Source organism: Prinia subflava, chromosome 1 (assembly GCF_021018805.1).
Source record: "Prinia subflava isolate CZ2003 ecotype Zambia chromosome 1, Cam_Psub_1.2, whole genome shotgun sequence".
NCBI lineage: Eukaryota > Metazoa > Chordata > Aves > Passeriformes > Cisticolidae > Prinia > Prinia subflava.
Genome location: NC_086247.1, coordinates 105,680,980 through 105,702,116, shown reverse-complemented (window position 1 = coordinate 105,702,116; position 21,137 = coordinate 105,680,980). Strand labels below are relative to the sequence as shown.

General features: G+C 40.7%; 1 protein-coding gene across 1 annotated transcript in view; it reads right to left on the bottom strand.

The window, feature by feature from the left end:
• Positions 1–21,137, bottom strand: part of STAC (SH3 and cysteine rich domain) — a 71,886-nt gene that overhangs the window by 26,595 nt on the left and 24,154 nt on the right. Inside the window, exons 2-3 of the mRNA XM_063406389.1 lie at positions 19,772–20,048; positions 1,076–1,176 (exon numbers count right to left, since the gene is read on the bottom strand). Coding sequence (XP_063262459.1) covers positions 1,076–1,176; positions 19,772–20,048 — 378 coding nt within the window. The remainder of the gene's footprint in view (positions 1–1,075; positions 1,177–19,771; positions 20,049–21,137) is intronic.

Sequence of the window (21,137 nt, the reverse complement as noted above, 5' to 3'; positions counted from 1 at the left end):
AACAACCACAAGAGCTGAGGCTGGAATCAAGAAATGCATGAATCAATTAACATGGGATAACATTTGCCTTGTCCAGGGCTTGTCACTGAGCTCTTCACAGACCAACTTCCTATACCAGAATGTCTTATGCTAGAACTATGATTATGGTTTAGCTACATAAAGACTTGCCTCAGGGATATAAACAGTAGCTTTCAGTGAACACTTCTGGATGGAAAACATCTTTCCAGTGAAAGATGGGGTTTGTAGCACTGTTGAAATCAGTTCTTGCATTTTCCCATCATTTAACACAGTAAAACTGTTTGGTTTTAGCTCATAGCTGCCTCAAGTGCCTTCAAGATGCAGCAGATCTGAGAACATCTGAAACACGAATCTATGTATTGAGTTTTCATATTCCAATTGGTATTTTTCCAAGTTCTTTTTTCAAAAGTAACCAAAAGCAACCATATTCCCCTAATAGACAACAAGGTGAGTTAGAATTATCTCAGACACAGTGTTCTGCTATTGCCAGTCATGACATTTTGCTGCTCAGAAGGCAGCCCAGGCACTAAAGTGCTGTGTCCATACAGAGGCAGGCTGCTCCCAGCCTCTCCTGCTGAGAGATTGCTTCAAACTTTGCAGTGTCTTACTGTGAAATATCCTTTGGTTTTCTTTTTAAGGTGAATTATGTTTTTTTATTCAAGCCCTGAAAGTGGAGAAAACAATAAAACATATTTTGAAGGATTTTTCATTTGTGAAACCCTACTGAAACACTATGATTAATTTATAGTATTCTTTGAGAGTTTTACACTGCAGCAAGCACAGTTGAAATCAAGGTAATTAATTCTGTTAGCTGGCTAAATTTGTATTCTCTAGGGGTATTTTCACATCCACAAAGCAGGTCAGGTTTGCGCCTTGGTTTTGTTTGCATTTTTGTGCAGCAGCAATGGCCCAAATTGACAACACGGCACTACCTGGCTTCACTTTTCCCGCCTCAGTAAAGTGACCTGGTGTGGGTTGTATTAATGCAGCAGCTAAATGCACACCTGGGGTTCAGGCACAGGAAGGAATGGCTGCAGCACAAGGGCTGTCCACTTACCAGCTTGCCCATGCAGCGCTGCTGTCCGATACTGTCTGCACACTTGTGGTGGATGCTCATCTTGCAAGCCTTGCAGCGCAGCCCGTGCTTGGCGTTTGTCCCTGCAAAACGCACAGCAAAGATTGAATTAGATAAAATCAATAGTTTCCATCCGCCTAAACAAGTGACCTGGAAGAACTGATGGGGTCACTTGCAGTAGAGCAAATACTGACAGCATTCTTTGCCTTACCTGCTTTTAAAAATGCACATTAATACACCCATTTTCTCTCCATTTTAGGCATTTGTCCCCCGGGCTCTTTCCCTGTTGCTGCGTTTAGATACATATCGGATCATGCTCTGCTATATGATAATCTGACCAACAGTGTCTCTGCCTCATGAACACCAAGCAAAACCTCTTTGTTGTTTTGAAAGGTCTTGGCATGGCTGTGCATGGCTGATGGAGCCACTGCAGGAGCACCCTGAGCAGCTCTGGGGAGCTGGGCCATCAGTGGAGGCCCAGGTCTTGTGGGTCAGAGGTAGCTCCAGGCATGTGTGAGAGGCTTAACGCAGCTCCCTCACCATTTCCCACCCACAGGCAAACACATCCCTGTTTGTGTGGTTTCCTTTCCCTGCGTGGTTGCACTGGATTAATGTGCTGTGAGGACTTTTTCAGTTATAGTTTCTTTTCAGTGACACATGCTCAAAACAATACTGACAATTGCTCCCAGGGACTGCTTCTCTCACCATCCTGGGCCAGTGCTTAGAGGGTGCAGGAAGGGCTCTTGCATGTCCTGAGTGGGGCAGTGAGGGTGCCACGAGTTTGACCGTGCTCTCCTCCCTTGACAGTGGAAAAGTTATGTGTCACAGGTAGGGGAGCTACAGCAGAAATTTTGCTTTTAAGAAGCAGAATTCTCCCACTAGGCCAACAGTAGTTCTGCATTAGCTTCAGTGAGGACCTACTCTTAAATGACAGACCCAAATCTGCTCACTTCCAGGTAGGAACAGTCTCTTTTATTCACACACTTGTATTCATAACACTTCCTAAGCTATGCAGAAGCAGTGATGCTGCAGCAACTCTTTATCCCTACAGGACTGTGTAAACAGAACGAGTAAACAATGTATCTGTTCATCATATCTACTGTGAGAGTGAGTATGAAATGAGGTAATAAAAAAGCCCTAAAAAGTCTTGACATTTTAACCAGCCCTCATTAGTCAGACAAGATAAATATTAGTCAGAAGGATCCTGCATCTGAAAGCACTAATTTAGCTCATTGGTTATTTGACTAGTCAACGCCATGTACATACTGCCAGTTTCATTCAGTGAAGTGCTGCCTCAGAAAGAGGCACTTCAGGGAAGGTTTCATCAAGTTGGTGCCAAACCCCAAGCCTCGTGCTCCCCTTTCAGAGGAAGAGGTCTCTGAAATGGCCACTTTCAAGCCAGAGAAGGCAGGCTGAGGCAGCCATGGGTCATTGCAGGGAGCCAGGCTCAGATGTTTCACCTGTGTGCTTCCTTTAGGACAGGATATCCTCCCCACCTTCCTATAGAGACTTCTGGGGAGACAGGGACTGAATGGGGTTGAGTGTGGGGTGTGCCCCAGGGACTTCAAGGGAGTGAGGTCAGTGCCTGCTCCCCACTTGTTGCTGCTTTCGGCCACTCTTCAGTGTGTGCAGCCATCCTTTCTATCCTCTTTTCTAAGGTCTTTTTTCCTAGCAAACACAGGATTTCTTAGAAGAACACATGCCTGGTAGTTTGGTTTCTTTTTCCTGCATGGTTACAGTTGGATTAGTGTGCTGCGAGGATTTTTTCAGTTCTAGTTTCTTTCCAATTACACATGCTGAAACCATTATTGACTTCTGCGGCTTTGTGCTTTTATTACTGATGATGAAATGCTGAATCATCCTTCCTGGTGATCAACAATTGGCACTGAGAAAAGAGTAGTTCCCCCACAGTTTTTCATTATATTTAGAGGGCAGAATGAAAAAGGGAAAATGACATCACAGTTGGCCTATGCAACGTCAGTGCTTACACCAGGTCTAATTCTCCTCTCATGCTGGTCTGTACCAAGTTACTCTTGTGCCAAGTCACTCCTAAGATTTAGCTGTGAAAAGGCAGACAGTCTCACAGTCCCTCCTGCTGGCTATGTTATGCTCTTCCAGACATTTTAGCGTTAACTTTACAAGGTGGGCATTGGTCCTTACGTGTTACAACCATGTGATCACACAAGATACACGTTTGTCAAAACAATTGTGTGCCCAAATGATGTGCAAAATGAATGTGAAGCATCTGTGTTGCTTTCAAAAATCAAACCTCAACTTTTTCAGAACAGAAATCTGTGGTCATGTGAAAATGAGTAAGACAATTACAGAAGAATAACATTGTATTTCCATTGCTGAGTGCTGTATTTTTATATTGAGTAGCTAAGTGGTGGTTCAAAGAGAAGAAAAGTTTTTCAGTCACACATCTGAGTCTACAAGAAGGCTTTGTAAATCGAAATGAAATCCCTGTAACTACCAAAAGCTCCAATCTTCAACCCATTTTTAGTTCTAACTACTTAGTTCATGGTGAGGCTAGCATGGAAAAAACTGCCCTGCATCTACCTGCCTCCCACTGAGGAATAACTGAGGAGCTTGGAGAAGAAGCATTTATGCTGTATTTATGTTAACCACCATATCTCAAGCTCTGAAAATGGCATTTCTACAAGGAACATATTTTTTTTTTCCCAGCGAATATTTCTTTCTTCAGTTTCTCTTCCCCATTACACTAAATCACTTGAACAACCTTGGCTAAGCTGTTTCGAAACTAGTGCATGCCAGGGATCAGGTAACTACGTACTGGCAATGTACCTGACCCAAAAGTTCCTGAGATTCAGAAATGAGGCACAATCACAGCTCACATCACAGAGAAGAGATTGCATTCAGTCCAGGTGTAAATGAGGCCAGGCTTTGACCCATTGCTTCCATTTCTGCCCTCTCATTTATGCAAACTTATTGACCTTGCAGATACCTGAATGGGGCAGATTTTTGGAGATATCTGGTTGCTTGAAATGGTGAAAAAGCAAGCAGAACATGGATCTAGCAAGGAATTATTTAAAGCTGAATGAGTACAGTGAGAGTTCTACACTCATGCACTAATATAAGAGAGTTATTTCATTAAACTTGAAGTAGTGGCACAAGATATAGCAATGTGTTGAAACACTATTTTCCAGTAAATTCCCCTGGAAATCATAAGAAAGTTAGGAATTTGTTCAGAGCATACATTAAATAATAGAAAATAACTGGTAATAATGACTCATAAAAATTTAAAAAAAAATTACAATGACAAGATAGTAACAATAATAGCAATAGCTACAATAACACAATAGGGCAGACTATTTGAGGATAATTTTTCTGCCATAGGGTACCAGGCCTTGTTCAAAGTTGAAAGCCTCTCTGTGGCATGCTTATTCCCAGTGGGTCAATCTTTCTATGGATTGAAGCAAGGGGCAGGGGAAGGGGAAGGGGAGAGTTCACATTTGAGCTGGTCAAATGTGGACAGCACTGTCTGGAAGGTGCAGTGCTCCAACTAGCCAAGTCTCAGACATGAACACAGTCTCTTCAGGGATGTCTGCTGAACACACACTGATGACCTGCAAGCCTGGCCATCCCTGTCTAGGTTGATTCCCGTCATCCTAAATAGCTGATGGCTTGATTTGCAGCCTACTGTTTATTCCTACCAGCAGATATTACCCTATACCAACCTTAAAGCAAAGCTGGAAGCTACTGATACTCACATACAGTGGTCACTGCTATGTCTTAGCCCACCTGGAATAATTTCAGTCAATGGTGGATCAGAAATACAGGAGCTAAAGGCTTAACAATTAAGCTCCACTTGGAGTAACCTAGCTGCTTTTTTTCTCTGGTTTTCATTCAAAGGGAGAATAGATTAACAGCTTTGATAGCTTTGCTGTTAGCTTCAAAAAGTAGTCATCCCTCCTACCTTCTTCTCCAAAGACCCTTATTAAGGTTACTTAAGCTGGTTGTTAAGTACTGAGCAGGACAGAACAAAATCCTGCTCAGTCGCTTTTTGGTTGCTGTCTGGGGTTGTGATTTTCACAATTTTTATTCAAGGCACATTACTTCATTCACCAAACAGGGCAGACAGTGTTTGATGAATGGACAGTTCTATTGAATTTTTTTTTTTACTTTCCTCAATGTGTCTTTAAGCACCATCTCTTGAGTACCGTGTTAACCTTATTCCATATATAAAGTGATTAGTGGCCTCATGAGTTTTCTTATGGGCTCACTGTCTTTGTCTCTTGCCAGAACTTGTATGAGATGGGTCTCATTTAGTGGACTAAGGAGTAAAACTCTCAGAGGTTGCACTAATATTATTTTGACCCACATGCTGGTGTTCAAGCTGTAAATTTGCAAACTCTAAAAGCAGGAGTTTAGAATGGAAAGTGCTAAATAAATTTAGCTGACTTAGAGCATCCATGAAGACTCAACATGTCCTCTTCAGTGAATGAAGTAGTGTCAATGTAGTCATGAAATTCACATAGGGAAAAAAACACACAGACATTTGAACAAATGTCCACTGTGTCCTATTCATTAATGTGTCAGCTATCTCCAAGTCTGTATAGGCTGCTGTTCCTTTTTCAAACAAAAAAAAGAAGGCAAAACTGACAAAAGAAACAGTATTTCACTGGAAAACAATGAGGAAATTTCAGGTGAGAATACTGAGTATTTCTTAAATAAACTTACAAATGAGGTTCTGCCCTGTCATTTTCTTCATATATCAGCTAATGTATCCAGGCACCTAGGTCTGGAAGTATGCATTGTTTTGAGAAGCAGGTCATGTTTAATAACACCTTGCTAGAAATAATCTGTGACTGGGTCTGCTCCCATTTGAATTTCTAAACCAGTGGCAAGGTTTTCCAGAACAGTCATGGAAAATTGAATCTTAAACTGTTCTGAAAATATGACCTTAAATACCACTAAAAGAACACACTGCATCACTTTTGTAAATTTAATTTTTTTTTTGGAGGAAGCCTAAATGGGAACAGAACACCTCAATATAGGTGAATGGAAATACTTGGACTCAGAGAAAGGCACAGGGCAGAACAGGGCAGAATTTAATTCCAAGTCTTTTTCTTCTGTGTTTCTACCAAAGCAGTTTAGTAATTACTGTGCATTTCAGGAAAGTCACATTTTTCCTAAGGAATGCAAATGGGAATCTGCTTGTTACACACACACACAAAGGGAACCTGTCTCATCCTCTTGGCCAGCACAGCCACAGCACTGTTGGCTGATGCTTTTTGCCTGTTGTTCCAAGTCTCAACATAAGATTAATAGCTGGAGAGGGAGAGCAAGCCCTACAGCCTGGAGACATTTCCAAGAAAATGTTGGTAACAACATGATGCTATTCTGACTGTATAAACATAAATATATTAATGGCTTATGCCAAACTGAGGAAAAAAACAAAAAGGAGAGGATAAAAATGTTCAGGTCTATAAAAGAGAGAAAGAGGAAGGGAGACACAGAGAGACTGTCACCTCCAGCTAATCTAGCTATGACCCAACCACTATTTTTTATCATTCCAGCTGAGAGGAACATACTGGTCAGAAATTGTTTTGGTTTAAAACTTTCAAAAAGAAATAAATTTAAAATTACATCATTTCCACAGAACTTTAATTTCTGCCGTGGGGGCTATATTGCCCATTTCTCCCAAAATGAATTTACAGTTCTCACCAGAAAGCTTAATCCATGCCAAAATTATGGAAATGGAGAATTTTAAGCAAACTGGGCCAAATTGCAGCAGTGAAAGGTTTCAGATGTCACCTTAAAAAGAGGAAATCCCTGAAATGGGACTGGTGCCTCTGCAGTTGTCTCTAAGCCTTTGTCCACTCTACTCTCATGCCCCCTTCTTAGTTTTTAATTAATTGGTTTTGTGTAAAGGCTCTGATGCTGAAAAAGGTGACTATTTTTAAAATTCCTCTGTAGCTGCTTCTTGCCCCTGTGGCTGGCTGCTGCTGGACAAGCGCTTCTCCTTCTCTTGCTCTATCTCAGTCAAGAGCTGTGAGGAGATCAGGAAATGGCATTTTCTGTGTGAGACATCCAGATTTTTAAAGTTAAAAACATTGAGCCTAATTTATCCCAACCGCTGTTTGTAAGAATGAGCTGGGAAGTCCTTTTCTCACTCTTCCTCAGCCTCCAGCCTCCCTGAGTGCCTCCTGCCACCTTGGGAACTACACTCTGTCCTAATGCCTGGCACCCTTCTGGTTACGTTTTTTTAACTGATGCCACCCATCACTTTCCCCAGCTGACATTTTGGAGAGTACAGAGGTGCAGATAGATCCTCAGCTGTTCATCAGGTGAGCCATAGACCAAAGCCTGAACACAGATTCCCCCAGCCACCCTAGAGGGCTGAACACTGGAAGGCATTGTTGCCTCATACCTGACTGAGGATTCCAATTGATGGACACAGAGCTACTCTTTTGTAATGAGATTTTTTTCTTTATTAAGTTGTGGGTTGGATTTTTTTACAGTTAAGTCTGCCAGTTCAAAATGTACAGAGCTTTGGGTGTGTTAAAGTTAGAATTTCTTGGGATGAGGTACACTGTACAGAGATGTCCAACAACATGTTGGAGCTAGAGGAGGAACCTCTGAATTTGGGAGCAAGCTGCCAGATCTTGATCTGATGCCTTGATTGCCTGAAATGCCCTGTTCCCCTGACACCTTATGTCCCTCTAAACCAAATAGGGTGTGGAGAGAAGCTGGAGCTTATGTTTATATTTATGTTCTGTAGAGTAGGACTTGATATCCACTCATGGTACCTATCCTGTCAAATGAATAAATTTTAGATTATATGTCACTGAGAGGTGTGGGTCCACTTAAATGTCTACCCCAGTTTCTCCATAACAATATCCAATGTTTAAATAGCAAAAAAAGTTGCCCTGCATGTAGGCAGGATACAAAACAGTGCATAAAATTAGAACTGACTTCTTAGTGACATAGTTTTCTTTAGAAATGACATGCTGAGAAAAAAATGAGGCAGTAATAGGCAGGTTTTTCTGCGGGACTGTTACAGAGATGAAAAATATCCCTGCTAAAATAAAGTATTTTACAATTTTGGACATAAGATTTTTTTTCAAAATGCACTTTTCACATATTCAGCAGCTTTGCTATAAAAGTCTATCCCTGAAAGGAAATATCCACCTCCGTGCATCTTAAAATATCATCTCAGGTTTTTGATCATCTAAATGTTAATTAGGATGCTGGAACGTCACAGTAAATAAACTAATAGCTACTATTGAAAGAAAAAGTGCCTGTCCTCCAAACACTAAATATGCTAAATCATGTCTAACATTCTTTGCTCTGAACAAACTGGCACTGATCTATCGATACCTACTTTTCTAGATAATTTTCAAGATTGATGAGCCTGTGCTTACAGGTCTTTGAACTGGGCTGCTTTGCTGAGAAGGAAAATATTTCATACAAGATAGGCATAGACTTTCCTGTAGGAGGTGATGGTGCCAGAGCTGAACACGACAAGGAAACATGGAGGAATTAATCTTGATGTGTTATCTCAAATGAGGACAAGCAGAGATGAATAGCTGATCTTGGTCTCAGTAGTATTAGTAAACATAACATCTTTAGTAATTCCTCTTGAGGTGAAGATGTTGAAAGTCAGATTTCAAGATCTCCATTTTGACAAGCTCAGGTTATTTGCACCTGTGTTCTTGCATGTTCTGAAATGAAAAGTCATCGGTTGCAGCCTTTACTTTCTGTGTTTTGAAATGCTTTGAAAAAGCAGTTGAATTTTGTACGGCCGCTCACATGTGCCAAAACCTTTATCTTCCAAGGGCCTTATACCATTACAGAGGAGCTGGAAAACAGAAACCAGAAATCTGAACAAAAACTATGATGCGAAATGAAGACCAGGACTGTGAGCTTGCTGAAAATATGGGAAAAGAATTACAGAACAAAAGAACAGTCTGTCCTCAGCAAAGGGATTTAATATCCTCTCTTCTCTGCTAATGGATTTTTAACATAGCCTGTTGCTTGTGTGGCTCCACCATCATCAATGGGCTTGAAATGAGAGACTGCTATTTGCCAGAAGACCAGGAAAATCAATTATAAAAGATTTAGTTAAAAAAAAAAAAAAGCCCCATGAGATATATATAGCTGGTTGTTCACTGGCCTTCTGCTGTTTCAGATTTACTGAGGATTTGGGCTCTTTCCTCCTGCAGTAAAACCACTCCCTCACCAGCACAAACTCCCTGTGTTGTTGCAGGTCTGTGTAGTGCCTGTAGCAATGGGCCTTGCATTCAAAATGCTGAAGTGTGACTGACCAGGACCACTACTCCTCTTCCTCCCTCCTTTTCCCATTTTATAGTAGCTAGTGATGGAAATGGGAAGTGGAGCAACAGAAGATAACTACAAGTGACTAAAATCTTGTGGCTGGTTAGGATGTGGCCACACAGAGAGATTTGTTCCAAAGCCATTTCTTCCCTTGGATCACACACAGCTGAGGAAGATCTCATCAGAAACTACAGGTATAATTGACAGCATGATTTGTTTGGACTAGAGGGAATTCAGGGCACCACTGTAAGTAACTGGGTATCTACACCTCTTTGGTGGGATCAGTTTTCAGGGAAGTTATTTCTACAGTTAGTAACAATGGGCTTCTGCCTTTCAGAATTTTACAATCACATTTTATAGCAAAATATGTTTCAGTTTGTTTTCCATGCAGGAAATATACAATCACTGAAATAGTTTGGGAAAGACCTCTGGGATCATTGATCCAACCTATGACCTAACACCACTTTGTCAACCAGACCATGGCACCAAATGCTACATCCAGTCTTTCCTTAAACAGTTCCAGGAACAGTGACTCCACCACTGCCCCAGGCAGCTACTTCCAATATATTTTTTCCTGTTTTTTGTGAATTCTTCCTAATTTCCAAGCGACGGGAAAACATTCAAGTGAAACCTTTCACACCAAGTGTAGGTTGCAGGAGGTAGGGGGCAGTGGGGGGGGGGAGGGTGTCGGTAATTTTTTTCCAGAAATAGTTATTGATTTCAGTGAAATCACACAGGTTGGGCAGTAAAAACACTTCCTTTACAACTGTCATCTGCTCAAAGAGGCAATCTCAGCCCTTACTGCTATAACCTGAGTGAATTCATTACCTGACACATAGTAGTACTGGCCTAAAGCACACCTACAGGTACACTTCCATGTGGCATCAATTACTAATTAAATGAAAAAGAAAAAGTTCTGTCAAATGATGGACATAGTCAACTCCCTGCATGTTATAAAGGAAACTACAATGAAATCACAATTTTCAGCTGCATGTCATTTCTAACAGAGCAGATCTTCAGAATTAGAAGTCAGGACCCACAGGTTTGCAGCATCCTTCAGGGTACCAGATAAATTTATGCCAAAGAAGAAAACAACTCAGGATTGTGTATACCTGGAAAACTGAAATTTCTGCAGTTCAGAGAAGAGCAGTGGCAAAGTTGCAGTGACTTGCACTCCTATAACCAAAGCAGAAAAACATGCGATGATCCATGTGAGCCACAAGGATCACTGCTCTCTGAGACATCCTTCTATATTAAGGACAGCAACAAGCAAATGTGGGTAGGCATTTTTACTCTACGTGATGGCAGTGTGCTTCTTCTTGCAAAAGCATTTCTGTTAAGTGCCTCATTTTAAGATTTCTGCAACTCAGAGTAAGGTAAAGCTAATAATTTTGCTTCTAGATAATGCTTTTGTCAGCTATTCAGCATTGTAATTATCCACATAACAGTCACACTCTGGTAGATAAGGACTCTGAAGAGAAAAAGAATGTTTTTACAAGAAGGTCAGCTTTAAAGAAGATGCACTTAATTTTAAACACCCGACATCCCATGTGAGCTCTGGAAAAACTACATAGCAGGGCATAAAACCCCCACTTGCATTCTACTTCATCCCTTGGCCTTTAAGAAACCTTGAGCTTGCCATTATGTTCTTCACTAGAGCTGATACCAGAAGCAATGGTAGTAGGAGCCTACTCACTACTGAGTAGGGTGTTTGGTGGTTTTTAATGCACTTTTTGGTTAAAAATCACCATGGCTAACATAATACTAAAATATTAATTGTAGATAGTCTAGAAATGCTTATTGTTTTCCATCTAATTAAACAGCAAATGTTGGTCAATATTTTTTAAAGTCTCTTTTGACTGAGGATTAACTGCAGTTTCATATTAATAGCAATTTCCCCCAAATTAAAGTGAGCTTGAGAATTATCTAGTAACAAATATGAGACATGTCTGATGTTGTTCAAGGACAAATTAGAATTTAAAATATATTTCTACCCTCTTTTCTCAGCTAAGCAGTTCCTGATTATCCAATTTACTGATAACATTCCTGCCTCATCTCAGAGGAGGAAACCCTCCCAGAGGATAAACAAACTATGTATTTTCTTTTCAATATTTGCTCTAAAGTATGTTTAACTCTTTGCTAACAAAAAAAACCCACCAAAAAATTAATGCAGGGATAATGTGTGGCTCCCTGTAGCCTTTCTACAAACGTTGGGCTGTGTGAATTGGATACTTTTTGCCGCTTCTATCAAAAAATAGGAGTAGAAGTAGAGGAAGCACACCTATACTGTGTAAACCATATAAGTTTCTACATCTTTACTTCTGTTTATTCCCACTTTATTTATTTTAACAAACACTCCTGGAAAATTTTGGAGAGTCCAAATGATTTCATATCTTGTAGTATCTATAACTGGTCTATAACTAGCAGTTAAATGCATATTGTACAGTTTGGGTAAATTAATACTTCATATTTCCAGAAGGCTTTCCTGTAAGCCCTTCTTATGGGACTCCACTCAGAAGTGGAAGGTCTAGGCTTATGGAGACTTACTAACTTGAGAAAGAGATTTCAGGATAAGTCAGGTTCAATTTTAATCTAATAGGGTAAAATGATTATTTTACACCAATTTTTAGCAGATGCGTGTTAAAAAATACAATGTTTTTGTTTGGCCTAAACCTTAGCACAGCAGAGAGAGATGACTTAAGCAATTCTCACTCACACTGACTCTCAAAAGCACTAGATTTATGTGCCCAGAGCCATTCCTTGTTGTCAACCGAAATGAAGTGTCCTAAATACAGGAGTAAATTTAGTGGAGGGAAGGAGTAGGTAGAGGCAGAGATTATAGATAATTTAGTAATATATTGGATGGCACCTGGTACCAGTTATTGAAAAGGTTACACAATGTCCCTTTTCCAATGAGTCACAGAGTGACTGGGTTTGGAAATGACATCTGGAGATCATCTAGTCCAATCCCCTGCTGACTCAGGTTCTACTAGAGCAGGTTGCACAGGATAATGGCCAGATGAGCTTTGAATATCTCTGTAACATGAAACTCCACAACTCCTCTAGACAACCTGTTCCAGTGCTCTTTAACTCTCACAGTAAATAAGTTCTTCCTCATTTTCAGGTGGATCTTCCTGTTTCAGTTTGTGCCTGTTTCCCCTTGTCCTCTCCCAGGGCACCACTGAGCCTCGCTTCATCTTCTTGCAAACCCCCCTTCAGGAACTTACAGACATTGATGAGATCCCCTCTCAGTTGTCTTTACTCCAGGCTGAACAACCACAGCTCCCTTACCCTGTCCCCTAAGTGGCAGGCAATCATTTTGGAACCCTCCATTGGACCTGCTGCAGGATCTCCATGTATCTCTTACCCAGGGAGCCCAGACGTGGACACAACACTCCAGATGAGGCCTCACCAGGGCTGAGTAGAGGGGCGGGATCACCTTCCTGAGCCTGCTGGCAAAGCTCATCCCAATGCACCCCAGGATACCATTGGCCTTTCTTGGTCACAAGGACACTGCTGGCCCTTTGACAGCTTGTTGTTCACTGGGACTCACAGAGCTGCTTTCCAGCAGGTCAGCTCCCAGCCTGTACTGGTGCCTGGGATTATTCCTCCCCAGGGTGCAGGACCCTGCATTTGCCTTTGTTGCATTTCTGGAGATTCCCCTCCACACAACTCTCCAGGTTGTCCAGGTCTCACTGGATGTCAGCACAGGACCACAGGGTATTAGCCACTCCTCCTGGTTTCGTAATGTCAGTGAACTTGCTGAGGCTGCACCTGTCCCTTCATCCAGGTCATTGATGAATGCATTGCACAAGACTGGACCTGGTACCAACCCCTGGGGAGCACCACTAGCAATGACTATCCAACTGGACTCTCTGTCTCTGCCATTCAGCCAGTTTTCAGTCCATATCAACGTCCATTCATCCAACACTTCCTGAGTCTGCCTACAAGGTTGTTGTGTGAGACAGTGTCAAAAGCCTTCCTTCAGTCAAGGTAGTCAACATCCACGACTCTCCCCTCACCTACCCAGCCACTCGTGCCACCACAGAAGATTATCAGATTGGTCAGGCATGATTTCATGATTTTTCCGCATAAATGAAACAAAAGAAGTCTGGATTGAGCTGTCTCTGAAAGGTTGTTTCCATAGGGAAACTCTTAATAAACAACACAGATTTATTCTCTAGTGTCTCTGGAGAACAGATGTGGGAAGGCTCGCCTGTGACTGCACAAGCCCTGCTCCAGGGGTATGTCCTCCTCCCTGGAAGATCTTTACCCTTCTCTGCAGGGGACAATTCCCATACTGATGAAGTGGCAACTCCTCCTTCAAGGTCATCTGTGTTGGGAAATGTTAGAGAGACTAGGAAAAGTGGAGGGCAGGACTGAATTACTAGCATTACCTTTTCCTTCATCCTGCAAGATAAATAAAAATGCCTTTTTTTGGTTTTGCTTTTTTCCAAGATCTCTGTCCAAAGAGTCTTCCAAACTACCATAGCGTTGGAAAAAGTCAGTTATAGTCATGTTTCCAAGAGTACTTCTGCTTTGTCTTGCTGCCAAGAAGTGGTGATCAATCTGTGACCATTTGCTGCACATTTGTCTACCTGGATAATGCTGGATATAGGCAGGTTTGGACCAAACCTGAATGCCTAGTTCATGAAATGTGGCAGCAAGCTTAAAAAAAGTCAAGCATATTTTTTTAGGAGACAGCTGATCAGACTGGAGGCAGAAAGCACTGTGTCATAGTTCCTGTGAAATTTTTCTATATTTAATAAACATCCACATAAATTACAGTTATATAAACACTTCCTCTAACCATGGATTTTTTCCAGTACTTATTAGTCGCAGTTACTGATGGTCTAAGGGAAGAAATTCAAATGCAGGATCTAACAGAAAAGGGAAACCATAGCTTCAGTCTAGATCTCTTTTCTTTCCTTTATTCTTACAATTGAAAAGCTTGGCCAATTTATCAACTTTGAGCCTAACTTTCTGGAGGATTTTACAATACAACTTTGGGGATAAAAGTGGTTGAAAGTTCTAGCGGCCACAACTGCACGGTGAAATAAAGAAATACAGGCTGCTTTTAAAAGATGTAGTGAGAAAGAATTATTCATGGTACTTTTTTGGCTGTCTGAACCTCCAGAATGACTGGCTAAACCAGAACAGACGGTGGTAGGAGTGAGTCAATTCTGAAGGGATAACACAATTTCACTGCTTAAGCACTATTGATTAATAGACTGAAAGGAAGCTATGCTGCAGTGATATTTTGGTTTTATCTTTTTTACTTGTTTATTTGTTTTCCACAGGTTTATCTAGCTGGAGTCTAGTTAGTTTCCCAAGAAGACAGGTACTGAGTTATTTACCTCCAGAGCTGCCAAGGTCCAGAGGATCTGATTCCAAACCAGAAACCCACTTACCCTGAGAACACCTATAAATGCACATATCTACCTATGCCAGGGGTGACATGAACCAGAAAAACCTGGTTTTGACTATTACTTGATATTGCAGACCACAATTTTTTCTGGTCTTCCTGCAAGTTTGTTCCAGGAAAACATGCTCTAACAGGTAAGCCAAAAAAAGAAAAAAAAAAAGAAAAAAAAAAAAAAAAAAGAAAAAAAAAAGAAAGAAAAAAAAGATGTGTTTGATTGAAATTCAGTGCCATAGTTAGGGTTAAGAACAGAATGAAACAGTAAGGTACACTTTGGAAACACAAAGAAAGATATGATATAAACAAGAAGATATTTCTTTAAAACACAGCTTTGACAGACTGACTTTAGATATATTTTTAAATTTTTGTGCAGTACTTATATTTGACTTAGAAGAGAATACATTAATTGCATGTAATATGCTCGGAATATGTGGAAAATAACATTTTTTCCATGTGAATCTGCACAGGAAATGATCTGCAAATGAGTAAAACGTTGAGAATTCTAAAAATGGAGGTTTTTCTTAAAAAATATAAAATGTTTTTCAACTATAGAGTACTGACATCATGTTTTCTTCAACAGCGAAGTGTCACAGAGATGATTGATGACACACCAGAGACTGAAGAAGAGCAAGAACTTGCTTCTGATCAGCATAGTTTAAGATTGTATTCTCATGCAACATTAATTTAACAGTATCTATCTTTGCCAGTGCCATGTGGTTTTGCCTCCCTTGATTTGTCATTGCCAAAGCTTATTACATTCTTGCTAAACACAGAAAATGGTATATATGATGTAAACTCAGAGGTATCTGACTTGGTTTTCTTTTCACTGTGATGTAAAATAAAAACTCCAAAAAAACAGTGTCTCCTAAATGATGATTTAGTAATACATTCCACAAGGCACTTTGATTTTCAGGATTTTCTCTTGCTGGGGTTAGATATTAAAATAGTAATAAATACTACTACTAAACCCAGAAAATTAATGGTTTTCTAAGAGACATACTGTGAGAGGATGTTCAAGGGTGGATATGTTTAGGAAAATATGTAGGCCTCCATGGAGCCGAAACCTCAGTCCTAAACTAACCGATGATAAGCACTCACAACAGCAAAATAATGAGCGGGATAAAGGAGTACAGTGTCTGCTCCAACACACTATTGGTTTGCTCTGAAATTGTGTGAATTATTACCGTTGAATTCATGATCAGAAATGATGATTTTATTGGAGAATTACGTGCTGTAAGAAGGCCCCATTAACGTAAAATGGATTCTGCATGAGCTCTTCAAAGCTCCCTCAAATGTGAAATTTCCTCCATTATTTCATTTGACAGAAAATTACTTTTCTGTATCAAATTTTTCTTCTGTTTACTGAGCTAGAACTTGAGTCCCAGCCTAGTACAATTAGTAGGAACACTGACTCCTGCCTTTAAAATGAGGTATGAAGCACACTATTCATTCTCTTTTTTCCTTTTTGAAATCAAATCAAACCCCAGATTTTCTTTTGACTGTGTTGCATTGCACTCTGGAATGCATGAAAAACATTTGTAAGAGTAAGTTTACTGATATATCTACTGATTACACTGCATCCCAAAGGCGGCATTTGGCTCATAGTGCCCAGGAATCAAAAAGAGATTCTGCGCGTATTTTTGTCTAGTAAGATAATGTTTCAAGTTCTTTAATTTTGCTGCGAAAAGAGCAGCACAGGGAACCTGCTGCCTCTGCTTCATGTGTCCTGTTCACTGTGAAGCTACAGACAGATTCTGCCACGAGTGAGACTGAAGCAGTCACTGCACATTCATGCTGTGCACTGCTCTTTACACTGCCGTGCAGCAAGCCGAGCCACTTAGTTCATAGATCAGAGTGCCATTTAAGGTGAACCTGGAATCATTCTTGGTGGCAAAACTGAAACCATCTAAAGTCAAGACACTATCTGGAATCTTTCCTCCAGTCTTCAAAACATGTATCTGTCTTTGCCTTTATTCTCATCAATAAGGAATTTAAAGTCATAGACTCATTACTCTTAAATGTCACCGCCTGTGAAAAATGCAAATAGAGAGAACAAATAGGCTCCATGTTTCGAGCATAAATTCAGAGTCCCTGAACAGAAAGGAGGCTTTTTCAATCTGTCTTTGGGAGCAGGCTTGACAGGGTTTCCTGAAAGCTGCCTGTTTTGCTTCTCTATTCCTATAACCCACAGTTGTACAACGTGTATGGATTAATTGGACGGCAAACAGTAACATTGAGATCTACCATGCTGCTTAAAACACAACACAGCAAAACCAGACATGACTGCAGTGAGGATCAAAGAGAGAAGATGGCAGGAGTAGAAAAGATATTTGTCTATGAAAATCAGGGCATCTATACTCCAAGGCATCTTAAATAATACTCTCAACATCTCTTCTGCCTTACCTCCAAGCAAAGATGAGCTGGAGGAGGTCAGAGCAATTCACCTGAGTCAGACTGCTACCAGACAAAATAGGTCACATTAGTTTCTTCAGCAATTATAAAAGGCTTCTTTAGCTAATGAAGTGGTTAAGATACAGAACAGAAAAATGAAGCCCTCAGCAGAGAGAACAGAAAAAGTTCAGAAAGCACGGGGAGTTAAAGCTGATGTTTTGAAGCTTGGAGCTGTGCTTTAGGACTTTCCTATTCCAGGCAGACACAGATGGCCCAGCAAAGGAGAAGGGCAGGAGTGCTTATGAACTGGATTTACTCTCTGCAAAGTTTGCTGCCAGCAATAATCCATCATGAGCAGCAGTATTTTGAAACACTACTGCTGAGTCATGCAGATTTGTGATGATATTTATCTCCATATGACTTCACAAGAAGATGCCAGAAATTCAAGGAACATATATTTGCAGTATATATTTGTGAAAATAAGCTTTGATAGAAGATCCATCCACATTACCGAAGAAGACAAATTCTGGGCCTTTTCCCATATATAAAGTTATTTCAATTAACTACTCTTACAGACTTCCTGTCAATTTCTGGACTGTGAACTTCCCTCATACTGATACTTTCTTTACTGCTACTCTCTGTTGCATTCCCCTGGGGAATGGTTTCTCCCCACTCAGAGATCCCTAGAGCCTGTAACCATGTAGTTTAACCCTTCCTCCCCTTTCTAACCCTATTGGCTGTGTCCCAATTATCCCTCCCTGGGAGAAGCTTAGATAAGACCCTCTTCTCCTGCACTCATGCTCTTTCTCCTCTGGTCACCACCTGGAATAAACATCTTGAACTACAGCTGGGGGTCAGAGCCTCTTTTGGATCCTTTGTCCTGTCCATGAAATATTCCTCCAAAGCCCTCTAAGGTCTGAGCTAGCATTGGAACATTGGAAAGGCTACAGGGGGATTTATTTCAACTCTCTTTAAATTATTTTATCACTTCAAGTAGAAAAAACCCTTCAAAGTCTGCAAAAATGACACCAAAAACTGTGATTAAAATTCCTTCGTTTCCTTAGATTCAGTACAGTTGTGGTGAAGTTAGAATATAAGTTAATTTATGGAAACAAGATTGTCTTGCAGCAATTTTAATGTTCTGTAGACAGCTGCCTTTTCCAAACACCACAAATTTCTCACACGAGTGGGGGACACTGAGCATCCTAATTTGAAAAATGTTGGTCAGTCCTATCAGCATTTTTCAAGAGTTTACCATACTGTTACCTAAAAGGCAGAGACTTCCATGCCAAGGGACATAAGTTTCTGACAGTAAGCTATACAAATTACAGACAATGTTTCTGTACTCAAAGACCTGTACTACTTCTACATGAAGTAAAAAATCTACAAGAAATCAGTGTGTAAATCCTTGTCCTGCCTAAAAACTTGGAAATTTTGTCACTCACTTTCTCATTGGTAAATTGCCACTGAATTTACTTCTGCTCTGCTGTGCTGGGACAAATAGATGGTAACTAAGCAGGACAACCAAATCATGTGCACAACACCAGCCATGAGGATGTGAATTTCCAGGATCAGATTTCTGAATAGCACCTCCTGCAGCTTCCCTGTGGTGGCACTGTGGTGGCCATGCAGGTTCTATACCTCCAGGCACTTGCACGTCTCTCTTGACCTCTCTTTGCACAGCCCCATGGATGATCTGCATGAAGGCTGGCTTTTTAGGTCTTCACACTGCCCTTACAGTGAAAGTATCATTTGCACTGAAAATTACCTTACAAGCAGGGCTCAGCAGGGAAGGTTTTTTCTGCACACTAAAGACAATAACATAAATGATCTCCTGTCTGTCTGTCAGTCAGTCAGTCCCTGGCCAGAACTTACATATTGATGGGCAGCTTCAGAGAGCAGATAGGGCTGTCTTTCAGAGGTATAAAGTCAGTGTGAGGCTTTGTGCATAGCAGGGATCATGTAGAAGAATCCCAAGAAAGTCTGCAGTGTAAATTCACCTGTTATATTTGAGTTTTGACCTGGTCTCCCAAAATATTCATACCAGAAAGCCAACACTCACACCCACACAAGCAGATAAGAGCCTACCACCCAGCAGATGCTACTTCTTGTCCCTTGAGTGACATGTGGAACAGCTGGGGGAGGTAGGTATGGTCACCACAGTGAAAGGGAACTGGGGGTGATGCAGGGTGTGAGGGCAGACACAAGGAGAATCACTGTTGTGGAAAAGAGTGAGGATAGTGGAGACATTTGCAATACGGATTTCTGCTGTTTCTAGTGTAGCATACAACTTGTGCTTGGTGCTCAGTATAACCTGAATGACAGAAGAGTTTTATTCCAGCTGAATCCCTCACCTGTAATTTGTGATAACAGTATGTGTCTACAAGGCAGGACTGTCAACAAATGTAGAACTTGTGTTAGCCTGTGGCAGATATGACATAAATCCAGAGCCTCTATGGATGAATATTCTCAAGGAGACATCTGGGCTCACAAGGTTAGAGAAAGGCCATCTTGCAAGTTCTAGAATGGACACACAATGAGATTTAAAATAAAATGTTTCTTACCAACAATCATATGGTTGCAGACATCACAGAAGGTTGGTTTTTTGAAGATGTGCTCCTGGAAGATGTGAGTTTTGTTGTTTTCTGACAGCTGTTGGGCTCTGGTGGGTGAAGATGCCTGGCTCTCTGAGTTGGGGAGCTGCCCAGTGCTTGTGCTCACCTCAGGCATCAAGTCTACTTGCAGTTTCACATCACTATTAGTCCTTTGGAAGAAATTGTCTGCACTTTTACTCCGCAAGCTTTTCGTCTTGAAGGAGAGGGATCTTTTCAGTTTCTGCAGCTGCAACAAATAAGCCAGTTATAATTACTATTTTTTCTACTCTAAAAGCAATGCAAGCCTCCTGGTTTCGGGATGTGTTGTTGCCAAGTGAACCTGGGAGCTACTGTCAGACCTTAAACCACCTGAACAGTAAAACTGACTTTAAACTTGAACCAGCAATTTCTGAGCAAAAAAACCAGATCCCAGTCAGAAAACAACCTACCCTGCATATGCTTTCTGATGGACAATAAACTTGATAGTTCTAATGAATGCTTCTTTTCGTCTTTATGTACAGGTACAACAGCAAAGAAGTATTGCTGAAAGTTGTAGACATTGAAGAATACACCCTTTGTATCCAAGCATGAGGGAGCTTAGAGCATTAGTCATCCTCTAAGAGTATTTACTCTGTAAAGGCATTACAGGACAGCTGTTAAATGGTGGTACATGACATGTGAATTCAGTAAATATAATGGATATACTTACATTTCTTGAACTTGGCAGAAACAAAGATTATATGCATTTTATATTATGTGTATTTTAGATTATATGCATTTGATTTGCTTTGACTAAGAAATTCTACTTTTATTTTTTTTAAGGACAGAAGTCTTAACAGCATTAAGGGTGTAATTAGCTGGCCAATTGATATTTAATGCATTAATTAATACTAGTTAACACACATTCAAATATGTGTGTTATATGTTGTATAGTGTGTTGATGATAGTCAGACTATCAAGCACCACAAGAAGTCCTTACTAAATTAGAGCTGCTAACTCAGACTCTATCTGTAAACTCTCTTGTGCCATATCAGCCATCCTCTCACTTTTTGTCCTCTTCCCCAATTTTGCATAAGGTTGAGAAGGGTACTGAATGAGGCACTGAAATGATTAAGAAATTAGCCACACGAATTTGTGGGTTTGTCAGCTCCAACATCCCACAAGGAGAGGCCAGGTAAAAGGAAAGCCAGCTCTGACTCTGCTTTGTGTTTGCCCTGTGTGGAGTGCAATAATTCTGTATCACCTTTCACTCAGCATTATTCAAACCACTGCAAAATAATTTCAATCACCGCTGCTATTCTCTGGGCAACTGTAATGTAACAACTGAAATTTTCCA